We start from the raw sequence: 20,430 nt of genomic DNA, 5'->3' as shown, positions 1-20,430 counted from the left end.
ATCTTGTAAGCATTCCATGAATTCCTTTTCTTTGGATCCACTGGCTACGTTATTTACCCAATCCACCTGCATATTGAAGTCCCCCATGATCACCGTGACCTTGCCTTTCTGACATGCCTTTTCTATTTCCCGGTACATGTTGCGCCTCTGGTCCTGACCACTGTTAGGAGGTCTGTACATAACTCCCATTATGGTTTTTTTGCCTTTGTGGTTCCTCAATTCTACCCACACAGACTCCACATCATCCGACCCTATGTCGTTTAGTGCCATAGATTTAATTTTGTTCTTAACTAACAAGGCAACCCCACCCCCTCGGCCCACCTCCCTGTCTTTTCGATAGGTTGTATATCCTTGGATGTTTAACTGCCAGTCCTGAACCCCCTGCAGCCATGTCTCTGTGATGCCTACCACATCATAATCATTCACGATGATCTGTGCCATTAGTTCGTCCACTTTGTTACAAATGCTACGAGCATTCAGGTAAAGTGCCTTAATGCTAACTTTCTTATCATTACAGATATTGGAAGTCCTAAGATGTCCAAAGTTATCCTTCCTTTTTATTGAATTCCTAGTCTGCCTCAAGCTTAAATCCACCTGCCTACATGTTATCCTCCTGCGTATTTTGCCATTTAACTCTATGCTCCCTGTCGCTTTCACTTTCCCTTCCCCCCAACTCAGAAGTTTAAAGTCCTACTGACCACCCTATTTATCCTCTTCGCTAGAACACTGGTTCCAGATCGGTTCAGGTGGAGACCGTCCCAACGGTACAGATCCCCCCCGGTTCCAAAACTGATGCCAATGTCCCATGAAGTGGAATCCCTCTTTCCCACACCAATCCCTTAGCCACGTGTTTACTTCCCTAATTTTCTTGTCCCTATGCCAATTGGCACGTGGCTCGGGCAGTAATCCGGAGATTATGACCCTTGAGGACCTGTATTTCAGTTTTCTTCCTAGTGCTTGATAGTCCCCGAACAGGTCCTCCACCCTAGCTTTACCTATGTTGTTAGTCCCAACGTGGACCACAACAACTGGATCCTCCCCCTCCCGCTCCAATATCCTTTCAAGACGGTCAGAGATGTCCCGCACCCTGGCACCGGGCAGGCAACACACCATGCGAGACTCCCGATCCGGCTTGCATAGGATACTATCTGTCCCCCTAATTATAGAATCCCCTATAACAACTACTTGTCTTTTTACTCCCCCCTCTTGAATGGCCTTCTGCACCATGGTACCGTGGTCAGCTGGCTCATCCTGTCCAGAGCCCTTTTCCTCATCCATACAGGGAGCAAGAGTCTCATACCTGTTGGACAAGGTCAAGGGCTGAGGCTCCTGCACTCCTGAACTCAGGTTCCCCCTGCCTGCCTCACTAACAGTCACACTCTGAAGTCCCTGATCACTTACTGAATGTGAATTACTTAATCTCCCAGGTGTGACTGCCTCCTGAAACAAAGTGTCCAGGTAACTCTCCCCCTCCCGGATGTGCCGCAGTGTTTGAAGCTCAGATTCCAGATCATCAACTCTGAGCCAGAGTTCTTCCAGAAACCAACACTTGCTGCAGATGTGGTCATTGCCATTCACAAGGGGAACAGCCAGCTCCCACATCATACAGCTACAGCACATCACCTCCCCAGCCATCTCTGATTAGTTAATTAATTTATTACTTTGTATAAATTTCAGTTTAAAAAAATAACAAACTTGGATACCTCTGCTATAGTCTTTTTCAACTTAGTTCTGGTTAACAAATAAGAAAAAGAAAAATAATAATGTAATAAGGCACTCACCTGCTCCACCAGAATTTATTGTCTAGGGAGGGGTAAACCTTCCCAGAAGTCTGTGGGACAAACTTCCTGTTTCCTGCAAAGGTAAGTAATTTGAACTTACAACTCACCTCCTCTTTTCAACCATTAGCCCAACCCTGTTCTTACCTACGCTGCCTGTGGGCATAGTGTTAATGTGTACATGTGCTGCTCTATCTCAACACTATTGACTCCTCCATTTTGCTACATTATCAGATTCTTATCCAACATCCTGTTGTAAATGAGTAAACATTTTCTACAATTAAATATGGGAAACCTGTAGCCACTTCTTACAGCTCGAAACTCCATCCAGTAGCTATAGACTTTAACCTTCACTCTGGCAACAGTGTGAGATTAGCTAGATTCCGTTGAGAACCTCAATGTCACAGTTGATCCTAAGAGAGCTCCGAGCCTGATATTCAGGCCATCACTAAGACTACCTATTTCCACCCTGTAATTATCATTCTGCACATCCTGATTCTGTCTCAGCACATCTGCTGCTGAAAATTTTATTCACTCCTTCATCACCTCTGGAATCAACAACTCCAACATACACCTGGCTGATCTCCAATTTTCCACTCTGTAAACCTGAGGTCATCTGGGGTGGAATTCAAACAATACATTTCTCAGTTTCATTGACTTTTTGGGTGAGATCCAGACCAGCATTCAAACACACTTAGTCATTCTTTGGGTCCTTGGGGACTTTCTCCCCAGTCCACCCACACACTTAGAAACGTTTTCAGTAATGGGGAGCTGAACTCACCGGTAATACTATGCAGCAGGGAAAATGCAGAATCTGAGGTACACATGGGACAGAAGGGAAGAGAATCTCTCAAACCGAAAATGTGAACAAACACAAATCAGCATACTAAACACACGCATATCTCAGGTAACACATTTCATCGCCGACAAATCAGAAATGCTCAGCCTGGCTCCTGAGTGTCTGGAAGAGGCATCGTGGACCTACCCGTATACATGCATCAGGGAAACAGCTCTCACCACCTCATTACAGGCTGATTGTCTAAAGGACATTCGTTCGTATTGCAAAGCTGATAGACAAGGGGCGAAATTCTCCGACCCCACGCAGGGTTGGAGAATCGGCCGGCAGCGGCGTTAATCCCGCTCCCGCCGGGTTTTTTATTCTCCGACCGGCCAAAAACCGGCGTTGTGCAAATCCCGCCGGCAGCCTCTGAAAACAGCTGGTGCCGGCGGGATTTCATTATATTTTTCTTTCACCAAATCTCCGGCCCGGATGGGCCACGGGTCACGTCGGCGAAAAACAGAGTAGCTTTAAAACGGCGTCAACCATTTATGATGGGGGGTTGCGGCGTTGGGGGGGGGGGGGGGGGGGTTGCGGCGTTGGGGGGGGGGTTGCGGCATGGGGGGGTTGCGGCGTTGGGGGGGGGTTGCGGCGTTGGGGGGGTTTGCGGCGGGGGGGGTTGGGGGTTGCGGCGGTTGGGGTTGCGGCGGGGGGGTGTTGCGGCGTTGGAGGGGGTGTTGCGGCGTTGAGAGGGGGGTAGGGTGGTGGGGAGGGGGGTAGGGGTGGTGGGGAGGGGGGTAGGGGCGGTGGGGGGGTAGGGGCGTTGGAGGGGGTAGGGGTGGTGGGGGGGTTTGGGGGCAGCGGCGTGCAGAGAGGGGGGGGCGACGGATGCCCGGGGCCAACGCACCGTCGCCCCCCCTCTGCACACCACTGCCCCCTACCCCAACCACCCCCCCTCACCACCTCTACCTCCCTCCAACACCCCTACCTCCCTCCAACGCCCCTACCCCCCTCACCACCCCTACCCCCCTCACCACCCCTACCCCCCAACCACCCCTACCCCCTCCAACGCCCCTACCCCCCCCTACCCCCCAACCACCCCTACCCCGTCCAACGCCCCTACCCCCCCTCCCCCCCACCCCACCCCTACCCCCCTCCCCACCCCTACCCCCCTCCCCACCACCCCTACCCCCCTCCAACGCCCCATCTCTCGCAACGCCGCAACCCCCCCTCGCAACGCCGCAACCCCCCCTCGCAACGCTGCAACCCCCCCTCATCGCCGCAACCCCCCCTCATCGCCGCAACCCCCCCTCATCACCGCAACCCCCCACTCATCGCCGCAACCCCCCACCCTCTCAACGCCGCAACCCCCCCCTCATCGTCGCAACCCCCCCCCCTCATCGCCGCAACCCCCCCCCTCATCGCCGCAACCCCCCACCCCCCTCAACGCGGGGTCCCCACCCCCCTCAACGCAGGGTCCCCCCCCACTCAACGCAGGGTCCCCCCCCACTCAACGCCGGTACACACACACCCCTCTCAACGCCGGCACCCACACCCCCTCCCCCTCCCTCTGAAGGCCGGTACTCCCCCCTCCCTCTGAAGGCCGGTACACCCCCCCCCCCCTCCCTCTGAAGGCCGTTACCCACACCCCCCTCCCCTTGAAGGCCGGTACACACAACCCCCCCCCCCCGAAGGCCGGTACCCACACACCCCCCCCTCCCTCTGAAGGCCGGTACCCCCCCCTCTGAAGGCCGGTACCCACACCCCCTCCCCCCCTGAAGGCCGATACCCACACACCCCCCCCCTCCCTCTGAAGGCCGGTACCCACACCCCCCCCTCCCTCTGAAGGCCGGTACCCACACCCCCCCTCCCTCTGAAGGCCGGTACCCACACACCCCCTCCCTCTGAATGCCGATACCCACCCCTCCCCCCCTCCCTCTGAAGGCCGGTACCCACCCCCCCCCCCTCCCTCTGAAGGCCGGTACCCACACCCCCCCCCCTCACTCCCTCTGAAGGCCGGTACCCGCACCCCCCCCCCTCTGAAGGCCGGTACCCGCACCCCCCCCCTCTGAAGGACGGTACCCGCACCCCCCCCCCTCTGAAGGCCGGTACCCGCACCCCCCCCCCTCTGAAGGCCGGTACCCACGCCCCCCCCCCTCTGAAGGCCGGTACCCACACACACACCCCCTCTCCTCCTCCCCCTCTCTCCTCCTCCCCCTTCCTTCCTCCTCCCCCCTTCCTTCCTCCCCCCTTCCTTCCTCCTCCCCCCTTCCTTCCTCCTCCCCCCCTTCTTCCTCCTCCCCACTTCCTTCCTCCTCCCCCTTCCTTCCTCCTCCCCCCCTTCCTTCCTCCTCCCCCCTTCCTTCCTCCTCCCCCCCTTCCTTCCCCCCCTTCCTTCCCCCCCTTCCTTCCTTCCTCCCCCCCTTCCTTCCTCCCACCCTTCCCTCCCTCCCCTCCCTCCCCCCTTCCTTCCTCCCTCCTTCCTCCCTCCTTCCTCCCTCCTCCCCCCCCTTCCTCCCTCCTCCCCCCTTCCTTCCTCCTCCCCCCTTCCTTCCTCCTCCCCCCCTCCTTCCTCCTCCCCCCTCATTCCTCCTCCCCCCTCCTTCCTCCTCCCCCCCTCCTTCCTCCTCCCCCCCTTCCTCCTCCCCCCCTCCGTCCTCCTCCCCCCCTTCCTCCTCCCCCCTTCCTTCCTCCTCCCCCCTTCCTTCCTCCTCCCCCCTTCCTTCCTCCTCCCCCCCTTCCTTCCTCCTCCCCCCTTCCTTCCTCCTCCCCCTTCCTTCCTCCTCCCCCCCTTCCTTCCTCCTCCCCCCCTTCCTTCCTCCTCCCCCCCTTCCTTCCTCCTCCCCCCCTTCCTTCCTCCTCCCCCCCTTCCTTCCTCCGTTAGAGGGGGGGGTGCAGCGTTAGTGGGGGGGGGGGTGCGGCGTTGAGAGGAGGGGGGGTACCGGCGTTGAGGGGGGGGTTGCGGCGTTGAGAGGGGGGGGGTACCGGCGTTGAGAGAGAGGGGGGCGGCGTTGGAGGGGGATAGGGGTGGTGGGGAGGGGGGTAGGGGCGTTGGAGGGGGTAGGGGTGGCAGGGGGTAGGGGTGGTGAGGGGGGTAGGTGCGTTGGAGGGGGTAGGGGTGGTGAGGGGGGGTTGGGGTAGGGGGCAGCGGCGTGCAGAGGGGGCGACGGTGCATTGGCCCCGGCCATCCGTCGCCCCCGGCCATCCGTCGCCCCCCCCTCTGCACGCTGCTGCCCCCTACCCCAACCCCCCCACCTACCCCCTCCAACGCCGCCCCCCCCTCTCCTCTCAACTCAACGCCGTAAACCCCCCTCTCCTCTCAACTCAACGCCGTAAACCCCCCCTCTCCTCTCAACTCAACGCCGTAACCCCCTCCCCTCTCAAAGCAGGTAACCCCCCTCTCCCCTCCTCTCAACGCCGCAACCGCCTCCCTCCCCCTCCCTCTCCCCCTCTCCCTCCCTCTCCCCCTCTCCATCCCTCCTCTCCCTCCCTCTCCCCCTCTCCATCCCTCCTCTCCCTCCCTCCTCTCCCTCCCTCCCTCTCCCCCTCTCCCTCCCTCGCCCTCTCCCCCACTCCCTCCCTCCCCCTCTCCCTCCCTCCCTCCCCCTCCGCCTCTCCCTCCCTCCCTCCCTCCCCCTCCGCCTCTCCCTCCCTCTCCCTCCCTCCCCCTCCGCCTCTCCCTCCCTCTCCCTCCCCCTCCCCTCTCCCTCCCCCTCTCCCTCTCCCTCCCCTCTCCCTCCCCTCCCCCTCTCCCTCCCCCCCCTCTCCCTCCCCCTCTCCCTCCTTCCCCCTCCGCCTCTCCCTCCCTCCCCCATCCGCCTCTCCCTCCCTCCCCCTCCGCCTCTCCCTCCCTCCCCCTCCGCCTCTCCCTCCCTCCCCCTCCGCCTCTCCCTCCCTCCCCCTCCGCCTCTCCCTCCCTCCCCCTCCGCCTCTCCCTCCCTCCCCCTCCGCCTCTCCCTCCCTCCCCCTCCGTCTCTCCCTCCCTCCCCCTCCGCCTCCCTCCCCCTCCGCCTCCCTCCCCCTCCGCCTCTCCCTCCCTCCCCCTCGCCCTCTCCCTCCCTCCCCCTCGCCCTCTCCCTCCCTCCCCCTCCCCCTCTCCCTCCCTCCCCCTCCCCCTCTCTCCCCCTCCCCCTCTCCCTCCCTCCCCCTCTCCCTCCCCCTCCCTCCCCTCCCCCTCTCCCTCCCCCTCTCCCTCCCTCCCCCTCCCCCTCTCCCTCTCCCTCCCCCTCGCCCTCTCCCTCCCTCCCCCTCTCCCTCCCTCCCCCTCCCCCTCTCCCTCTCCCTCTTCCTCCCCCTCCCCTCTCCCTCCCTCCCCCTCTCCCTCCCTCCCCCTCTCCCTCCCTCCGCCTCTCCCTCCCTCCCCCTCCGCCTCTCCCTCCCCCTCCGCCTCTCCCTCCCCCTCCGCCTCTCCCTCCCTCCCCCTCTCCCTCCCTCCCCCTCTCCCTCCCCCTCCCTCCCCCTCCCTCCCCCTCCGCCTCTCCCTCCCTCCCCCTCCGCCTCTCCCTCCCTCCCCCTCCGCCTCTCCCTCCCTCCCCCTCCGCCTCTCCCTCCCTCCCCCTCTCCCTCCCTCCCCCTCTCCCTCCCTCCCCCTCCGCCTCTCCCTCCCTCCCCCTCTCCCTCCCTCCCCCTCTCCCTCCCTCCCCCTCTCCCTCCCTCCCCCTCTCCCTCCCCCTCTCTCCCCCTCTCCCTCCCTCCCCCTCCCTCCCCCTCTCCCTCCCCTCTCCCTCCCTCCCACTCCCTCCCCCTTCCTCCCCCTCCCCCCTCCCCCTCCCTCCCTCCCCCCTCCCCCCCACTCCCTCCTCCCCCTTCCTCCCCCTCCCCCCTCCCTCCCTCCCCCCTCCCCCTCCCCCTCCCCCTCCCTCCCCCCTCCCCCTCCCTCCCCCTCTCCCCCCCCTCTCCCCCCCCTCCCCCCTCCCCCTCCCTCTCCCCTCCCTGCCCCTCCCTCTCCCCCCCCTCCCCTCCCTCTCCCCCCCTCCCCCTCCCTCTTCCCCCTCCCTCTCCCTCTCCCCCCTCCCCCCCTCCCCCCCTCCCCCTCCCTCTCCCCCCCTTTCCCCCCTCTCCCTCCCTCTCCCCCCCCCCTCCCCCCTCTCGCCCTCCCTCTCCCCCCCCTCTCCCCCCTCTCCCCCCCTCTCCCTCCCTCTCCCCCCCCCTCCCCCCCTCTCCCTCCCTCTCCCCCCCCTCTCCCTCCCTCTCCCCCCCTCTCCCCCCCTCTCCCTTCCTCTCCCCCCCCTCTCCCTCCCTCTCCCCCCCTCTCCCTCCCTCTCCCCCCTCTCCCTCTCCCTCCCTCTCCCTCCCTCATCCCCCCTCTCCCTCCCTCCCCCTCCTCCCTCTCCCTCCCTCCCCCCCCTCCCTCTCCCCCCTCCCTCTCCCTCCCCTCCCTCCCTCCCCCCCTCCCTCCCCCTCCCTCCCTCCCCTCCCCCCCCCTCCCTCCCCTCCCTCCCCTCCCCCCTCCCTCTCCCCCCTCCCCCTCCCTCCCCCCCTCCCTCCCCCTCCCTCCCCCCTCCCTCTCCCCCCTCCCCCCTCCCCTCTCCCCTCTCCCCTCCCCCCTCCCCCCCCTCCCTCTCCCCCTCTCCCTCCCTCCCCCCCCCCCAACGCCGGGTCTCTCTTCCTCCCCCCCCCCCCCCCCCCAACGCCGGTCCTCTTCCTTCCCCCCCCCCCCCCCCCCAATGCCGGGTCCTCTCTTCCTCTCCCCCCCCCCCCCCCTACGCCGGGTCTCTCTTCCTCCTCCCCCCCCCCCCCCCCCCCCCCAACGCCGGGTCTCTCTTTCTCCTCCCCCCCCCACCCCCAACGCCGGGTCTCTCTTCCTCCTCCCCCCCCCCCCCCCCCCCCCAACACTGCCGGGCCTCTCTCCTCCTCCCCCCCCCCCCCAACACCGGGTCTCTCTTCCTCCTCTCTCCCCCCCCCCCAACGCCGGGTCTCTCTTTGCCCCCCCCCCCCAGTCTCTGCTCCCTCCCCCCGCCCCCCCCCCCCCCCCAACGCCGGGTCTCTCTCTCCCCACCACACAAACACCGGGACTCGCCACTTCCGCAGCGGGTGAAACTGACGCGTATCGCACCCCTGCTGTCCATGTCTTAACTCACAGCAAATTCAGTTCTGTGTTCGCTGATCCACATTGGCTCTAAGCTGCCACTTTGTTTTCCAATTAAAGGGGAATTTAATGTGGCAAATCCCCCAACCTGCACATCTTTGGGCTGTGGGGGCGAAACCCATCCAAACACGGGGAGAATGTACAAACTCCACACGGTCAATGACCCAGAGCCGGGATCGATCCTGGGACCTCGGCGTCGTGAGGCAGCGGTGAGGCACTGCGGCACCGGGCTGCCCCGATTATTATTTTCTGACTCATCCAATAGCTTCACAATGTACGTAGAACATAGAACAGTACAGCACAGAACAGGTTCGTCGGCCCTCATCGTGAGAAACACTGAAAGACAGGATTGAACCCACAGATCTCTTTTTATCTGTACACCTGAGAAACACTGAAAGACAGGATTGAACACGAGATCTCTTTTTATCTGTCCTATTTTATATTATTCCACATGCTGCTCTCGGTGTGAAAGTGTGAAAGGAAACAATACGATGTGACACAGTAAAGATCAGTTCCCAATCTGACAAGAATACCCTGAAAATATAGCAAAGGTGTGATTTTAAAAGGTATCATCACCTACCTGTTGAAATACATCAGTGTTCCAGAGAGTCAGTGTTGTGTGTAAGAATGGCTGATTAGGAACTGTTTGATTATGAGGTGCAATTGCGTCATTTGGCCAGAAGCCAATATCAATGCCAGGTGGCTCACGCCCTAAAAACGATGTGACAGCCAAAGATTTTGCTATTTTAATCGAAATATTACTGGACCATTAACAATGGGATGGGTAGTTTGCAGACCTGGATTTAAATCTCACCACAACAGTTAATGGAATTTAAAATCAATCAATTAATAAATCTGAAGAAGTTGGTCTCAGCAAAAGTGGCCATCAATTTGCTGTTTAGTCATTAAAACTCATCTTATTTACTTCACCAAAGTCACAGCGGTTGACTTTAACCTGTGGACCACTCAGTTACATCAAACCATTACAGAAAAGTGGAAAAAGAATAAACTCTTTGGACCACCTCGCATTGACCTGGGCACCGTAAATAGTTAAGGCAAAACCTTGCCCTCTTCACCAACATCTGGGGACCTGTGCCAAAACTGTCCCGTAGACAACTCAAGCAACAGCTTGATGTGGTCACATTAACTTACAGTTACCATCCACCATCACCAAATCTGGGAATGTCCTGTCCCACAAAAGCTGGTGATACAGTGGTGTACAGCCAGGAGTGAGTGGACCTGGGAGTTTTCTACAGTTATCCTGTACCTTGAATCACTGAAGGTAGCAAGGCACAGACTGCAGTCTGGAGGGAGGATACCTCGAAGCCCATCACCGAGAGAGGGTCAGCAGTACCACTACCCACCAATCTGGCTGCTCCAAAGGACATATCTACCAGGCTGGACCTTGGTGAAGTAACCAAGAGGGAAAATCCTACTTGGCCTCATTCTCACCAGTGTGGCCAATGTACAGCCCTTGTGCAGACAATTCCCACCTTCACACTGAGGTTACCCACCAATATTTTGTGTGGCACCATTACCATGTTGAATACAATGTTCAGATTTAGAACAGACATAGCAGCTCAGAAGGTAGCAAAGTCTGTGTGTCCTTACAACATTGTGATTGCGACACTAAAGATAAGTGCTCTTGAACTGGTTGCCCCACATTTTATGTAGTTCCTGTAGAGCTCCAGCATTGTTATCCACCCAATGATACATAATGAAACTGCCTTTGATCGCACGCAGAAAAGCCTCCAGACGTGAGATAATTAATGGTGATGCACCTGCGAAAAACACATGAAGAGCCAGGCAATGACTTCCTCCAATAATCCTCTACCATTAACATTCTTGTGGCAGGGTGTAGGGGAGGGGAATGCAGCAGGAGGAGTTGCTAATGACTAGTAATTTAAATGGATGAGGCATATCGATATTGTGGCTACAAGAGCAGCATAGAAGCTGGTGAGTTGCTGAAGGCTTTCCACCACCTACAAGGCAGGAGTGGTGATAGAATGCTCTTGACACTATCCATGAGCAAGATCCTGCTTCATTGGAACCCCAACCATCGTTGTAAACAGTCATTCTCCATGACACGGCTACAGTGTGGCTACAGGTGAACCATCACCAAGGATCACTGCACAAACGTACCAAGGTTCCTCTAAGTACACCTCTCAAAACTCCAGTCTATACACCTACAAGGTTGATGGCAGTAGGTGCACACGATGGTGCATGCACACCGTCTCCTGAACTGGAAATATATTATCTTTCCTTAATCTCCACTGGGTCAAATCTAGCATTTCCTTTCCTCACAGCAATGTGGGAGTACTTTCATCTCACATTCGCCTTTTCAGGCACAATTGGGGAAGGACTGCAGGCCTCGTCAATGACGACCAAATCTGTAAGCGAGGCTATTGGTTTTAGATTTTAGTTCAAACATATGAAAAAATAATGGGTGGGCAGCACGGTAGCATGGTGGTTAGCATAAATGCTTCACAGCTCCAGGGTCCCAGGTTCGATTCCCGGCTGGGTCACTGTCTGTGCGGAGTCTGCACGTCCTCCCCGTGTGTGCGTGGGTTTCCTCCGGGTGCTCCGGTTTCCTCCCACAGTCCAAAGATGTGCGGGTTAGGTGGATTGGCCATGCTAAATTGCCCGTAGTGTCCTAAAAAAAGTAAGGTTAGGGGGGGAGGGTTGTTGGGTTACGGGTATAGGGTGGATACGTGGGTTTGAGTAGGGTGATCATGGCTCGGCACAACATCGAGGGCCGAAGGGCCTGTTCTATGCTGTACTGTTCTATGTTCTATAATTTAATGTCAAAAAACTAAATTTAGTTATCTATTTACATGTATTCTTAATCGAGAAAATATGAATGTGATTGTCATGATTGTTGAGTTCTATAAATGTGAGAACATTTTGGGTGGAATCTTCCTGAAAGGGGGGGGTTCAGCGATGACACCTCTCAAAACTGAATCGGTAGCATGCCACTAGAGTAGTTTCACATAAATTGTCTTATTAAGGATTGAGATGAATTATAGGACTGAGTAATCAGTATTAACCATTAAACATGTATTTTTAGGACATAGCAATAACAAGTAATCAAATGGGATTTAGGATAGCTAACTTGACCAAAAGGACATTACTTCTGACATCTTGTCTTTGTGGAACAATTCAGGGTGCTGGTTCTGTTGTTCTGCTTCTCACAAACAGTCAGCAAGCTGCTGGGATTGTACGCAGCTGTCAGGATGTGGATCAATCATGTACTGCTTGCGACTCTATTGGGTGAAGTTTAAACATTGCTTGCAATTCTATTGGATGAATTTAAAAGAAACAGCTTCAGGGATTGGATCGCGTTCAACTGGGGTGGGCTATTGATTTTTGAATGTTGTATAAATACTGTGTTTGGGTCTTTGTTCGGCAGAACAGGTCTTGGCTGATATCCAGTCTGTTTTCCGTGGACATGAAACAAGCTTGATTAAATAAGCCATCTTTGTCCAGGTTGTCGTGTTTGTTCCTCTCTGTACTGAGCTGAGCCACAGGGAATAACCCCACGTGGAAGCTGACTCAATACACAGGTCTTGAAATCGCTCCTACATTATTTGGCGCTGTGAGCTCGGGCGTATACAGGATTCCGACAGAATAATCCGCCTCCTAAATACGGGTGAGTACATTTCAATTTACCACCCAGTAGATAGAGGAGTGAGGAATCAGGCGGTCGGATCCATAAGTTGTGCGAAAGTTGCAAGTAGGTAGCGGTGGACACGCGCAACACTGAGAGTGCGCTAATGTTGGGTGGGCAAAGACGGACTTTTGTGCCACGCCAGATGAGCAGAGCAGGACAAACAACCGCGCGTTAAAAAGATTGGAAAGGAAGTGGTCACACACATGGCAGCTCCTGCTAAGATCACAGAAAAGAGCTCTTTTTAAGCAATATGAAGTGGAATTTTTATGAAAAAGAATAGGTGAACGTTGGAGGAGTATTTTCCCCCAGGAATGATATGTTTCTTGGTTTCCAGTCCCGCAGAAACAGTGTAGGATTTGGCTGGGGCTGCAGCAGAGAGACAAAAGTCTATTCAGCTTGCAGGCGGGGGAAGGGCTGTGTTGGAGGCCTCAAGCTGACCTGAGGGCCCTTGTGAAAGCTGGATTCTAGCAGCAAAGGGAACAACTGGAAAAGATCTCACCAAGGGCTCTTTTAAAGGCCCGCAACGGCACTGATTTGATTGTTCCCCAGGTGGGAACGCAGCCTTGGCGCTTGGCGGCCGGTGGATGGGCTGGACTAGAAGTGGAGCGACCAGAAAATCAACTTTGCAGCAGAAGAAGGTGCGAGGCAAAAAGGACAAGATGGCGGCGGGCGGGGAACCGGCAGCAGTGGGTGAGGGAGCAGCAGGAGCTGCTGCTGCGCTCCTTCCAGGAACTACAAGCTGAGATCCTGGAGCCGTTGAGGGCATCGCTGGACAGGCTCGGGGTGACTCAGACGGCTCAGGCTGCGGAGATTCGGGAGCTGCAGCAAAAGGCTTCGGAGAACGAGGACAAACTCCTCGGCCTGGCGGTGAAGGTGGAGTCGCACGAGGCGCTTCACAAGAAATGGTTGGCGAGGGTGGAGGAGATAGAGAACCGCTCCCGCCGGAAGAATCTGCGGATTTTAGGACTCCCGGAGAGGCTGGAAGGTTCAGATTTGGAGGCCTACGTGGTCCTGATGCTGAATTCACTGATGGGCGTAGGGCCGTTCCGGGGACCCCTGGAGCTGGAGGGTGCCGATCGGTTGCTGCTGCGGAGGCCCGGGCCGAACGAGCCACCCAGGGCGGTGCTGGTCCGCTTTCAACGCTTGGTCGACATTGAGTGCGTGCTTCGTTGGGCGAAGAGGGAGAGGAGTAGTAAGTGGGAGAATACGGAGATCAGGATTTACCAGGACTGGAGCGCGGAGGTGGCGAAGAGAAGGGCTGGGTTTAACCGGGCGAAGGCAGTGCTCCACCAGAAGGGGGTCAAGTTTGGCCTGTTGCAGCCGGCACACCTGTGGGTCACTTATAAAGACCAGCAACTTTACTTTAACTCCCCAGAGGAGGCCTGGACTTTTGTCCAGGCAGAGAAGCTGGACTTGAACTGAGGGCTGGGGGCTGGGGAACGTTGTACACAGCCCGGATGCTTTGTCCTCCTTGATATCCTTTCGCTCTTTTTGGTTCCATTGGACGATGTTTTTTTTTGTTGTCTAGCCTTTTCTTTTCTGCGGGACTGTTATCTGTTTACTTGGGTGTTTTATCATATCATGTTGGGATTTTTATTATTTCACTGGTTACGGGTTTGGGTGGGGTTCGCGGCCCTGTTGGGTCATGTGCCTGTCTTCCCACGTTTTGGGTCGGGGGCGGGGCTTGGGATGGGGGGCGTGGGCCTCTCTCCCGCGCTGGAGAAGCAGGGGGCGGGGTCGGCATTGGGGGAATGGTTGGGGGACACTGGGGAGCGTAATTGGGGTGGCGTGAGCAGCCGGGGTCAGCAGGAGTCGGCTGACTTACGGAAGTACAATGACCGGAGTTACGCAGCTAGGGGGGCCCTAGCTTGGGGAGGGGGGGGGGGGGAATGGGGAGGGGGGGGTGGGGGGGGAGAGGGGGGGATACCGGGTTGCTGCTGGAATGGCCAAGAAGGAGCTGGAGCGTGTAGAGGGGGTTGGGATGGGGGTCTGTCGCTGTGGGGAACGGGCTGAGCGGGGGGCGCGGGCACGTGGCGGACTACGGAAGGGTGATGGCTAGTCGACGGGGGAGGGGCAGGTGGCCCTCCGATCCGGCTGATCACCTGGAATGTGAGGGGACTGAATGGGCCGGTCAAACGGTCCCGCGTGATCGCGCACCTGAGGGGGCTGAGGGCGGACGTGGCTATGCTTCAGGAGACGCACCTGAAGGTGGCGGATCACGTCAGGTTGAGGAAGGGGTGGGTGGGCTAAGTGTTTCATTCAGGGCTGGATGCAAAAAACCGGGGGGGGTGGCGATCCTGGTGGGGAAGAGGGTGTCGTTTGAGGCGTCGAGTGTGGTGGCAGACAGCGGCGGGAGGTACGTGATGGTGAGCGGCAAGCTGCAAGGGGAGTGGGTGGTGCTGGTCAATGTATATGCCCCGAATTGGGATGATGCGGGTTTCATGCGGCGCATGTTGGGCCGGATTCCAGATTTGGAGGTGGGGGGCCTGATGATGGGCGGGGGGATTTCAACAATGATGTTTCATCACTGGAGACTGCATCTTCCACTGTGTTAACTGATCTGGGGTTGAGTTAAGAGTAACAATTCTGAGCAAAGTGATTTTTTTCCTTTGCATCTGGAACAAAAGTTGCCAAACGCTGGACAGTGCCTTAATTTGTGCCTTTGACCACATATTTTACACAGAAATATTTCATCCTGATCTTTGACCTATTTGATGGCATGCCAGGAGCTGCAGGAGCTTTCCCACCTTTTTTTGGAAGTTTCCCACCTTTTTGGAAAAAGGGTGGCAACCGGAATGCTTTCCTCCAAGAAGACGGCGCCATTACTGAGAAACATTTTTGAATGCTGTGCTTCTAGTTCGTGAGCGTGGCAAATTTTATCTATTTGTTCCAAGGATAGCTCCGATTCCCTCAGCAGCCGTTACGTCAGCTTATTTTCCTTCACACAAAATAGAATCTGATCCCGAATTATGGAAGATTCCACCGCAGAAAAATTACAGGTTTTAGCTTTTAACTTTAAATCAGTGATGAAATGATCTGTGGACTCTTCTGTCTTCTGTAAATGTGGTCTAAACACATAAATTTCATTCCTTCTGGGTGTGCAATGTTCACCAAATCTTTGAATTACTTATTTAAAATTTTTACTATCTTCATCGTTTGCAAATTTAAATGTATTAAACACAACAATTGCTTCGGGCCCTGCCGCTGTCAGGAGCATCGTTACGTTAGGCAAATCTGATTGATCTCCTAAATTTACTGCAGTAAGAAACAGATTAAATTGCTGTTTAAACACATACCAGTTGCTGTCCACATTACCATGAAATCTGAGACTCACTGGTGGCTTCAAAGAATCCACGGCGCTCATTCCTGCAGTCTGCAAAATCTTCAAATCTCTGTGGACCTCGTGGCAGGCTTCACTCAATGATCTGATCGGTCTTTCTCAGTTTTCAATACCATCCAGCCTGGTATCATGTAATGTTCTTGTCGGATGGCCTGATTTATATTACAAGAACACTTGTAGCTAAAGCTATAAACATTTTCTTAACATTAACTGTGGGTCAAATATATACAAACAACAGATGAATAATAGTATGAACATGACTTCCGGTGGCGACCATGGAGTCAGCAGTCGCATATTGGGCAGCTCCCGCACATGGTCGTCTTTTTGGGGCCTTTACGCCGGTTTGTTGCAGGAATTTTGTAGAGGAAAGGTGTAGAAGCAAGAACAGAAGAAACTGACCCCTAGTTTATGGAGCTGTGGCCCAGACGTAATCGTAAAAGAACGAACCAGGTGGTGGTGGCGGCGAGTGAGGACTGGACAATGCGTGTGGAGATGCTGGACGAACAGGGTCGGACTCCGTCAGCTCAGTGGTCGATGCACCAGTTGGTGAGCTTCTTAAATGAGAAGTTCACCCAACAACGGAAGGAGAGTGCGGAGGATCAGGTCTGGGCAGTGAACTTGATCAAGGTGGTGGTTGACTGCGTGGAGATGAGACTGGCAGCCCAGGGACAGGTGATCCAGACGTTGGGGAGCAGGCGGGGGAACAGGAGGACCAGTCCACCTCGATAGCAGCATAGATTGGGCTGCTGTGTGACCAGCAGAAGAGACTGCTGGAGAAAGTGGAAGACCTGGAAAATCATTCTCGGACGCAGAACATTCGGATCATGGGTCTGCCGGAGGGAATCGAAGGATCGGATGCTGGCCCCGGCGCTTTCCCTGTCTGCATGCTTCCCAGCGCCTCCACCAACTCCTCCAGCTCAATTGGGGCCCCCAAACCCTCCCACCGCTCGTCCCCTACTCTTGGGAACTCCAACTTATCCAAAAAGCGGTCCATCCCGCCTGCTTCCCCGGGGGGTACCGCCCGATATAGCCCCTCATAAAAGGATCTGAACACCCCATTGATGTCCTTTCCAGCCCACACTAAGTTGCCACCCGCATCCATGGCTCCCTCAATTTCTCTAGCTGCCTCCCGCTTCCGGAGCTGGTGAGCCAACATCCGGCTTGCCTTCTCCCCGTACTCATACACCGTCCCCTGTGCCCTCCTCCATTGCACCTCCGCCTTACGGGTGGTTAAAATGTCAAACTCCGCTTGGAGACGGCGCCGCTCCCTCAGAAGCCCCTCCTCCGGGGTGTCTGCATATCTCCTATCCACCCTGACCATCTCCTCCACCAGCCTCTCCCTCTCGACCCTCTCCCCCCTCTCCCTGTGCGCCCGAATAGAGATCAGCTCCCCTCTAACTACTGCCTTTAGCGCTTCCCAAACCATCCCAACCTGCACCTCCCCGTTGTCATTGGATCCGACCGCACACTTCCTCCTCTGCCAAAAGCCCCACATCCAACCTCCACAGCGGGCGTTGATCCTTCCCCTCCCCCAGCTCCAGGTCCACCAAATGTGGAGCATGATCAGAAATGGCTATCGCCGAATACTCCGCCCCCACCACTCTCGGGATCAGCGCCCTGCTAAGCACGAAAAAGTCAATCCGGGAGTACGCCTTATGAACATGGGAGAAAAAGGAGAACTCCCTACCCCCCCGGCTTCAAAAACCTCCAAGGGTCCACCCCTCCCATCTGATCCATGAACCCCCTCAGCACCGAGGCCGCTGCCTGCCTCCTGCCCGTCCTAGACTTTGAGCGGTCCAGAGCCGGATCCAGCACCGTGTTAAAGTCCCCACCCAGAATCAATCTCCCTGTCTCCAGGTCCGGGATCAGGCCCAGCATACGCCGCATGAAGCCCGCATCATCCCAGTTGGGGGCATAAACATTAACCAAGACCACCCGCTCCCCCTGAAGTCTCCCACTCACCATCACATATCGACCTGCACTATCCACCACCACTTTGGACGCGACGAACGACAGGCTCTTACCCACCAAAATTGCCACCCCACGGTTCTTTGCATCAAGCCCCGAGTGAAACACCTGTCCCACCCAACTCTTTCTTAGTCTCACCTGATCCGTAACCCTGAGGTGTGTCTCCTGGAGCATAGCCACATCCGCTCCCAGCCCCCTCAAGTGAGCCAAGACCCGGGATCGCTTCACCGGACCATTCAGCCCCCTCACGTTCCATGTGACCAACCGAACCCGAGGGGCCGTCCCCTTCCCTCTACGCCAATCAGCCATAGCCCTTCCTCAACCCACCAAGTGCCCGGGGTACCCCCCAAGCCCGCTCCCCACGGTGGCAAACCCCCCTCCCAACCCCCCCTTCACCATCCATTCCCTCACAGTCCCTGCAGCAACAACCCGGAACCCCCCCTCTCCTCCTCCCCCCCCAAACCCCCCTACCCGCAAGCTAGGGTCTCCCTTAGCTGCGTTACCCCCAACATTATACTTCCGTGAGTCAGCTGACTTCTGCTGACCCCGGTTACTCCCGCCATAACCACGACCCCCCCACCCGGATGCAACACAGCCGCCAATCCCTCCCTCCCAGCGCCGCCCCCACCCCAATTCCTCCGGCGCGGGAAGAAAGCCCGCGCTTCCAACCCGAGCCCCGCCCCTCGACCCAACACGCGGGAAAAAGACGGACACATGACCCATCGGGACCCCAAACTACTCCCCAACCCACCAGTGGAAAAAACAAAAAAAACCACCACAATAAATAACCAACAGCCCCAAAGAAACCCCGAAAGAACCCAAATAACCATAACTCAAATAGCAAAAATGCCGAAAACAAACAGGAAACAACCATCAGCAAACACAGCCACTATGGGCGAAAGGATACCCAAGAGGACAAAGCCTCCAAGCAAAGTACATTTCCCCCCAGCCCGAATCCAAGTTCTCAGTCTGGACAAAAGCCCAGGCCTCCTCCGGAGAGTCAAAGTAGAGCTGGCGGTCCTTGTACGTGACCCAAAGGCGAGTCGGCTGTAGAAGGCTAAACTTCACCCCCTTCCTGTGGAGCACTCCATTCGCTCGATTGAAGCCAGCCCTTCTCCTCGCCACCTCCGCGCTCCAGTCCGTATTCTTCCACCTGCTGCTCCTCTCCTTCTTCGCCCACCTCAACACGCACTCCCGGTCAACCAAGTGGTGAAACCGGACCAGCACCACCCTGGGCGGTTCGTTCAGCCTGGGCTTCCACTGCAGCACTCGATGGGCACCTTCCAGCTCCAGGGAGCCACGAAATGACCCTGAACCCATCAGTGAGTTTAACATTAGGACCACATAGGCCGCCAAATCCGAACCTTCCAGCCCCTCCGAGAGGCCCAAAATCCGTAGATTCTTCCAGCGGGAGCGGTTCTCCATCTCCTCCATCCTCGCCTGCCATTTCTTGTGCAGTGCCTCGTGCGTTTCCACTTTCACTGCCAGGCCCAAAAGCTCATCCTCATTCTCCGAGGCCTTGTGCCGCAGCTCCCGAATCTCCCCGGCCTGAGCCGTCTGCGTCGCCACCAGTTTATCCAGTGAGGCCTTAAACGGCTCCAGAATCTCGGCTTTGAGCTCCTTGAAGGAGCGCTGAAGCAGCTCCTGCTGCTCCCGCGCCCACATCTGCCACGCCGCTTCCCCACCCGCTGCCATCTTGCCTTTTCTGCCTCTCACCGTTCTCTGAGGTAAAACCGATTTTTGGACCGCTCCTCTGAGAGTCCAGTCCATCCACCGGCTGCTCGGCACACTGGCTGTGTTTCCCCCCGGGGGAAAAGTCGAAACAGCGCCGTTGCGGGCTCTTAAAAGAGCCCGAAAATCCAAAAAAAGCGGGAGCTGCCGAACGTGCGGCTTAGCTCTGCATTGCCGCCACCGGAAGTCCTCATGTCAGAGGTCTTGAAAGGGAGGGTGACTCCGAGTCAAGTGGTGACAATATTTGGTGTGTCGGAAGATCCGGGAGCCCAGGGGGAAAATAGGTCGACCTTTTGGCCTTTGCCTCCCTGGTGGCCCGGCGACGGATTTTGCTGGGATGGTAGTCTCCAAATTCAGGGGTGTGCGTCAGTGACATGACAGGGTTTCTTAGGCTAGAGAAGACTAAGTTCGCCTTCAGGGATTCATTACAGGGGTTCGCTCGGAGGTGGCAGCCGTCCATCGACTTCATTAAGGAAAACTGACCATCAGCAGAAAGAGGGGGCGGCATGGAAGTGAAGAGTAAGGGCAGGAGATCCGATATATGGGTAGCTAGGAGTCAGGGCGGGGAAAGTTAGGCATGTTATTGTGGGGTTTTTGCATGTGTTAGTCTGCTCTGTTGTTTAGAATGTTAAAATGTTAAAATTATAAATGCCTCAATAAAATATTTTCTAAATAAAATAGTATGAACATGCACAAGCAACCTCTCTCCCAGCTCCCTGAGTCAGTCTGAGGTCACCTGACTCTAACATTCACTTATATACTAATGAGACTCCGAGTGGTCAGTGGGTAAATTACAACACAATCATGATATCACTACAATCCTGGTCTGAAATGAGCCACCCTTTATTATTAAACGGTGATCCCTGGTTCTAGATTCTCAAACAAGAGGAAACATCCTCTCCACATCCACCCTGTCAATACCCTTCAGGATCTTAAAGATTTCAATCAAGTTGCCTTTTACTCTTCTAAATGCCAGTGGGTACAAACCTCACCTCTGCAAATGTTTCTCACAAGACAGCCCATCCATTCCTGGTAATAATCAGTAAACCTTCTCTGAACTGCTTTTAATGCATTTAC

At 56.5% G+C, this 20,430-nt stretch overlaps 1 protein-coding gene across 3 annotated transcripts in view; it reads right to left on the bottom strand.

The window, feature by feature from the left end:
- LOC119975863 (alpha-1,4-N-acetylglucosaminyltransferase-like) overlaps window positions 1-9,288 on the bottom strand; it is a 29,206-nt gene extending 19,918 nt beyond the window's left edge. The window contains exons 1-2 of one of the 3 annotated variants that reach the window (XM_038815744.1): window positions 9,225-9,254; window positions 1,782-1,854 (exon numbers count right to left, since the gene is read on the bottom strand). Coding sequence is in view for 1 of the 3 variants with exons in the window: in XM_038815742.1 (XP_038671670.1) it covers window positions 2,764-2,773 (10 nt within the window). In the remaining 2 variants the exon portion in view is untranslated. Of the gene's footprint in view, window positions 1-1,781; window positions 1,855-2,763; window positions 2,863-9,224 lie in introns of those variants that run through there. The other 2 variants (XM_038815743.1, XM_038815742.1) reach the window with 2 other exon arrangements.
- Window positions 9,289-20,430: the final 11,142 nt, after the last annotated feature.

This window comes from Scyliorhinus canicula, chromosome 13 (genome assembly GCF_902713615.1).
Source record: "Scyliorhinus canicula chromosome 13, sScyCan1.1, whole genome shotgun sequence".
Taxonomy (NCBI): domain Eukaryota; kingdom Metazoa; phylum Chordata; class Chondrichthyes; order Carcharhiniformes; family Scyliorhinidae; genus Scyliorhinus; species Scyliorhinus canicula.
The sequence above is the reverse complement of the archived record's forward strand: the minus strand, read 5'-3'. Positions and strand labels throughout refer to the sequence as shown.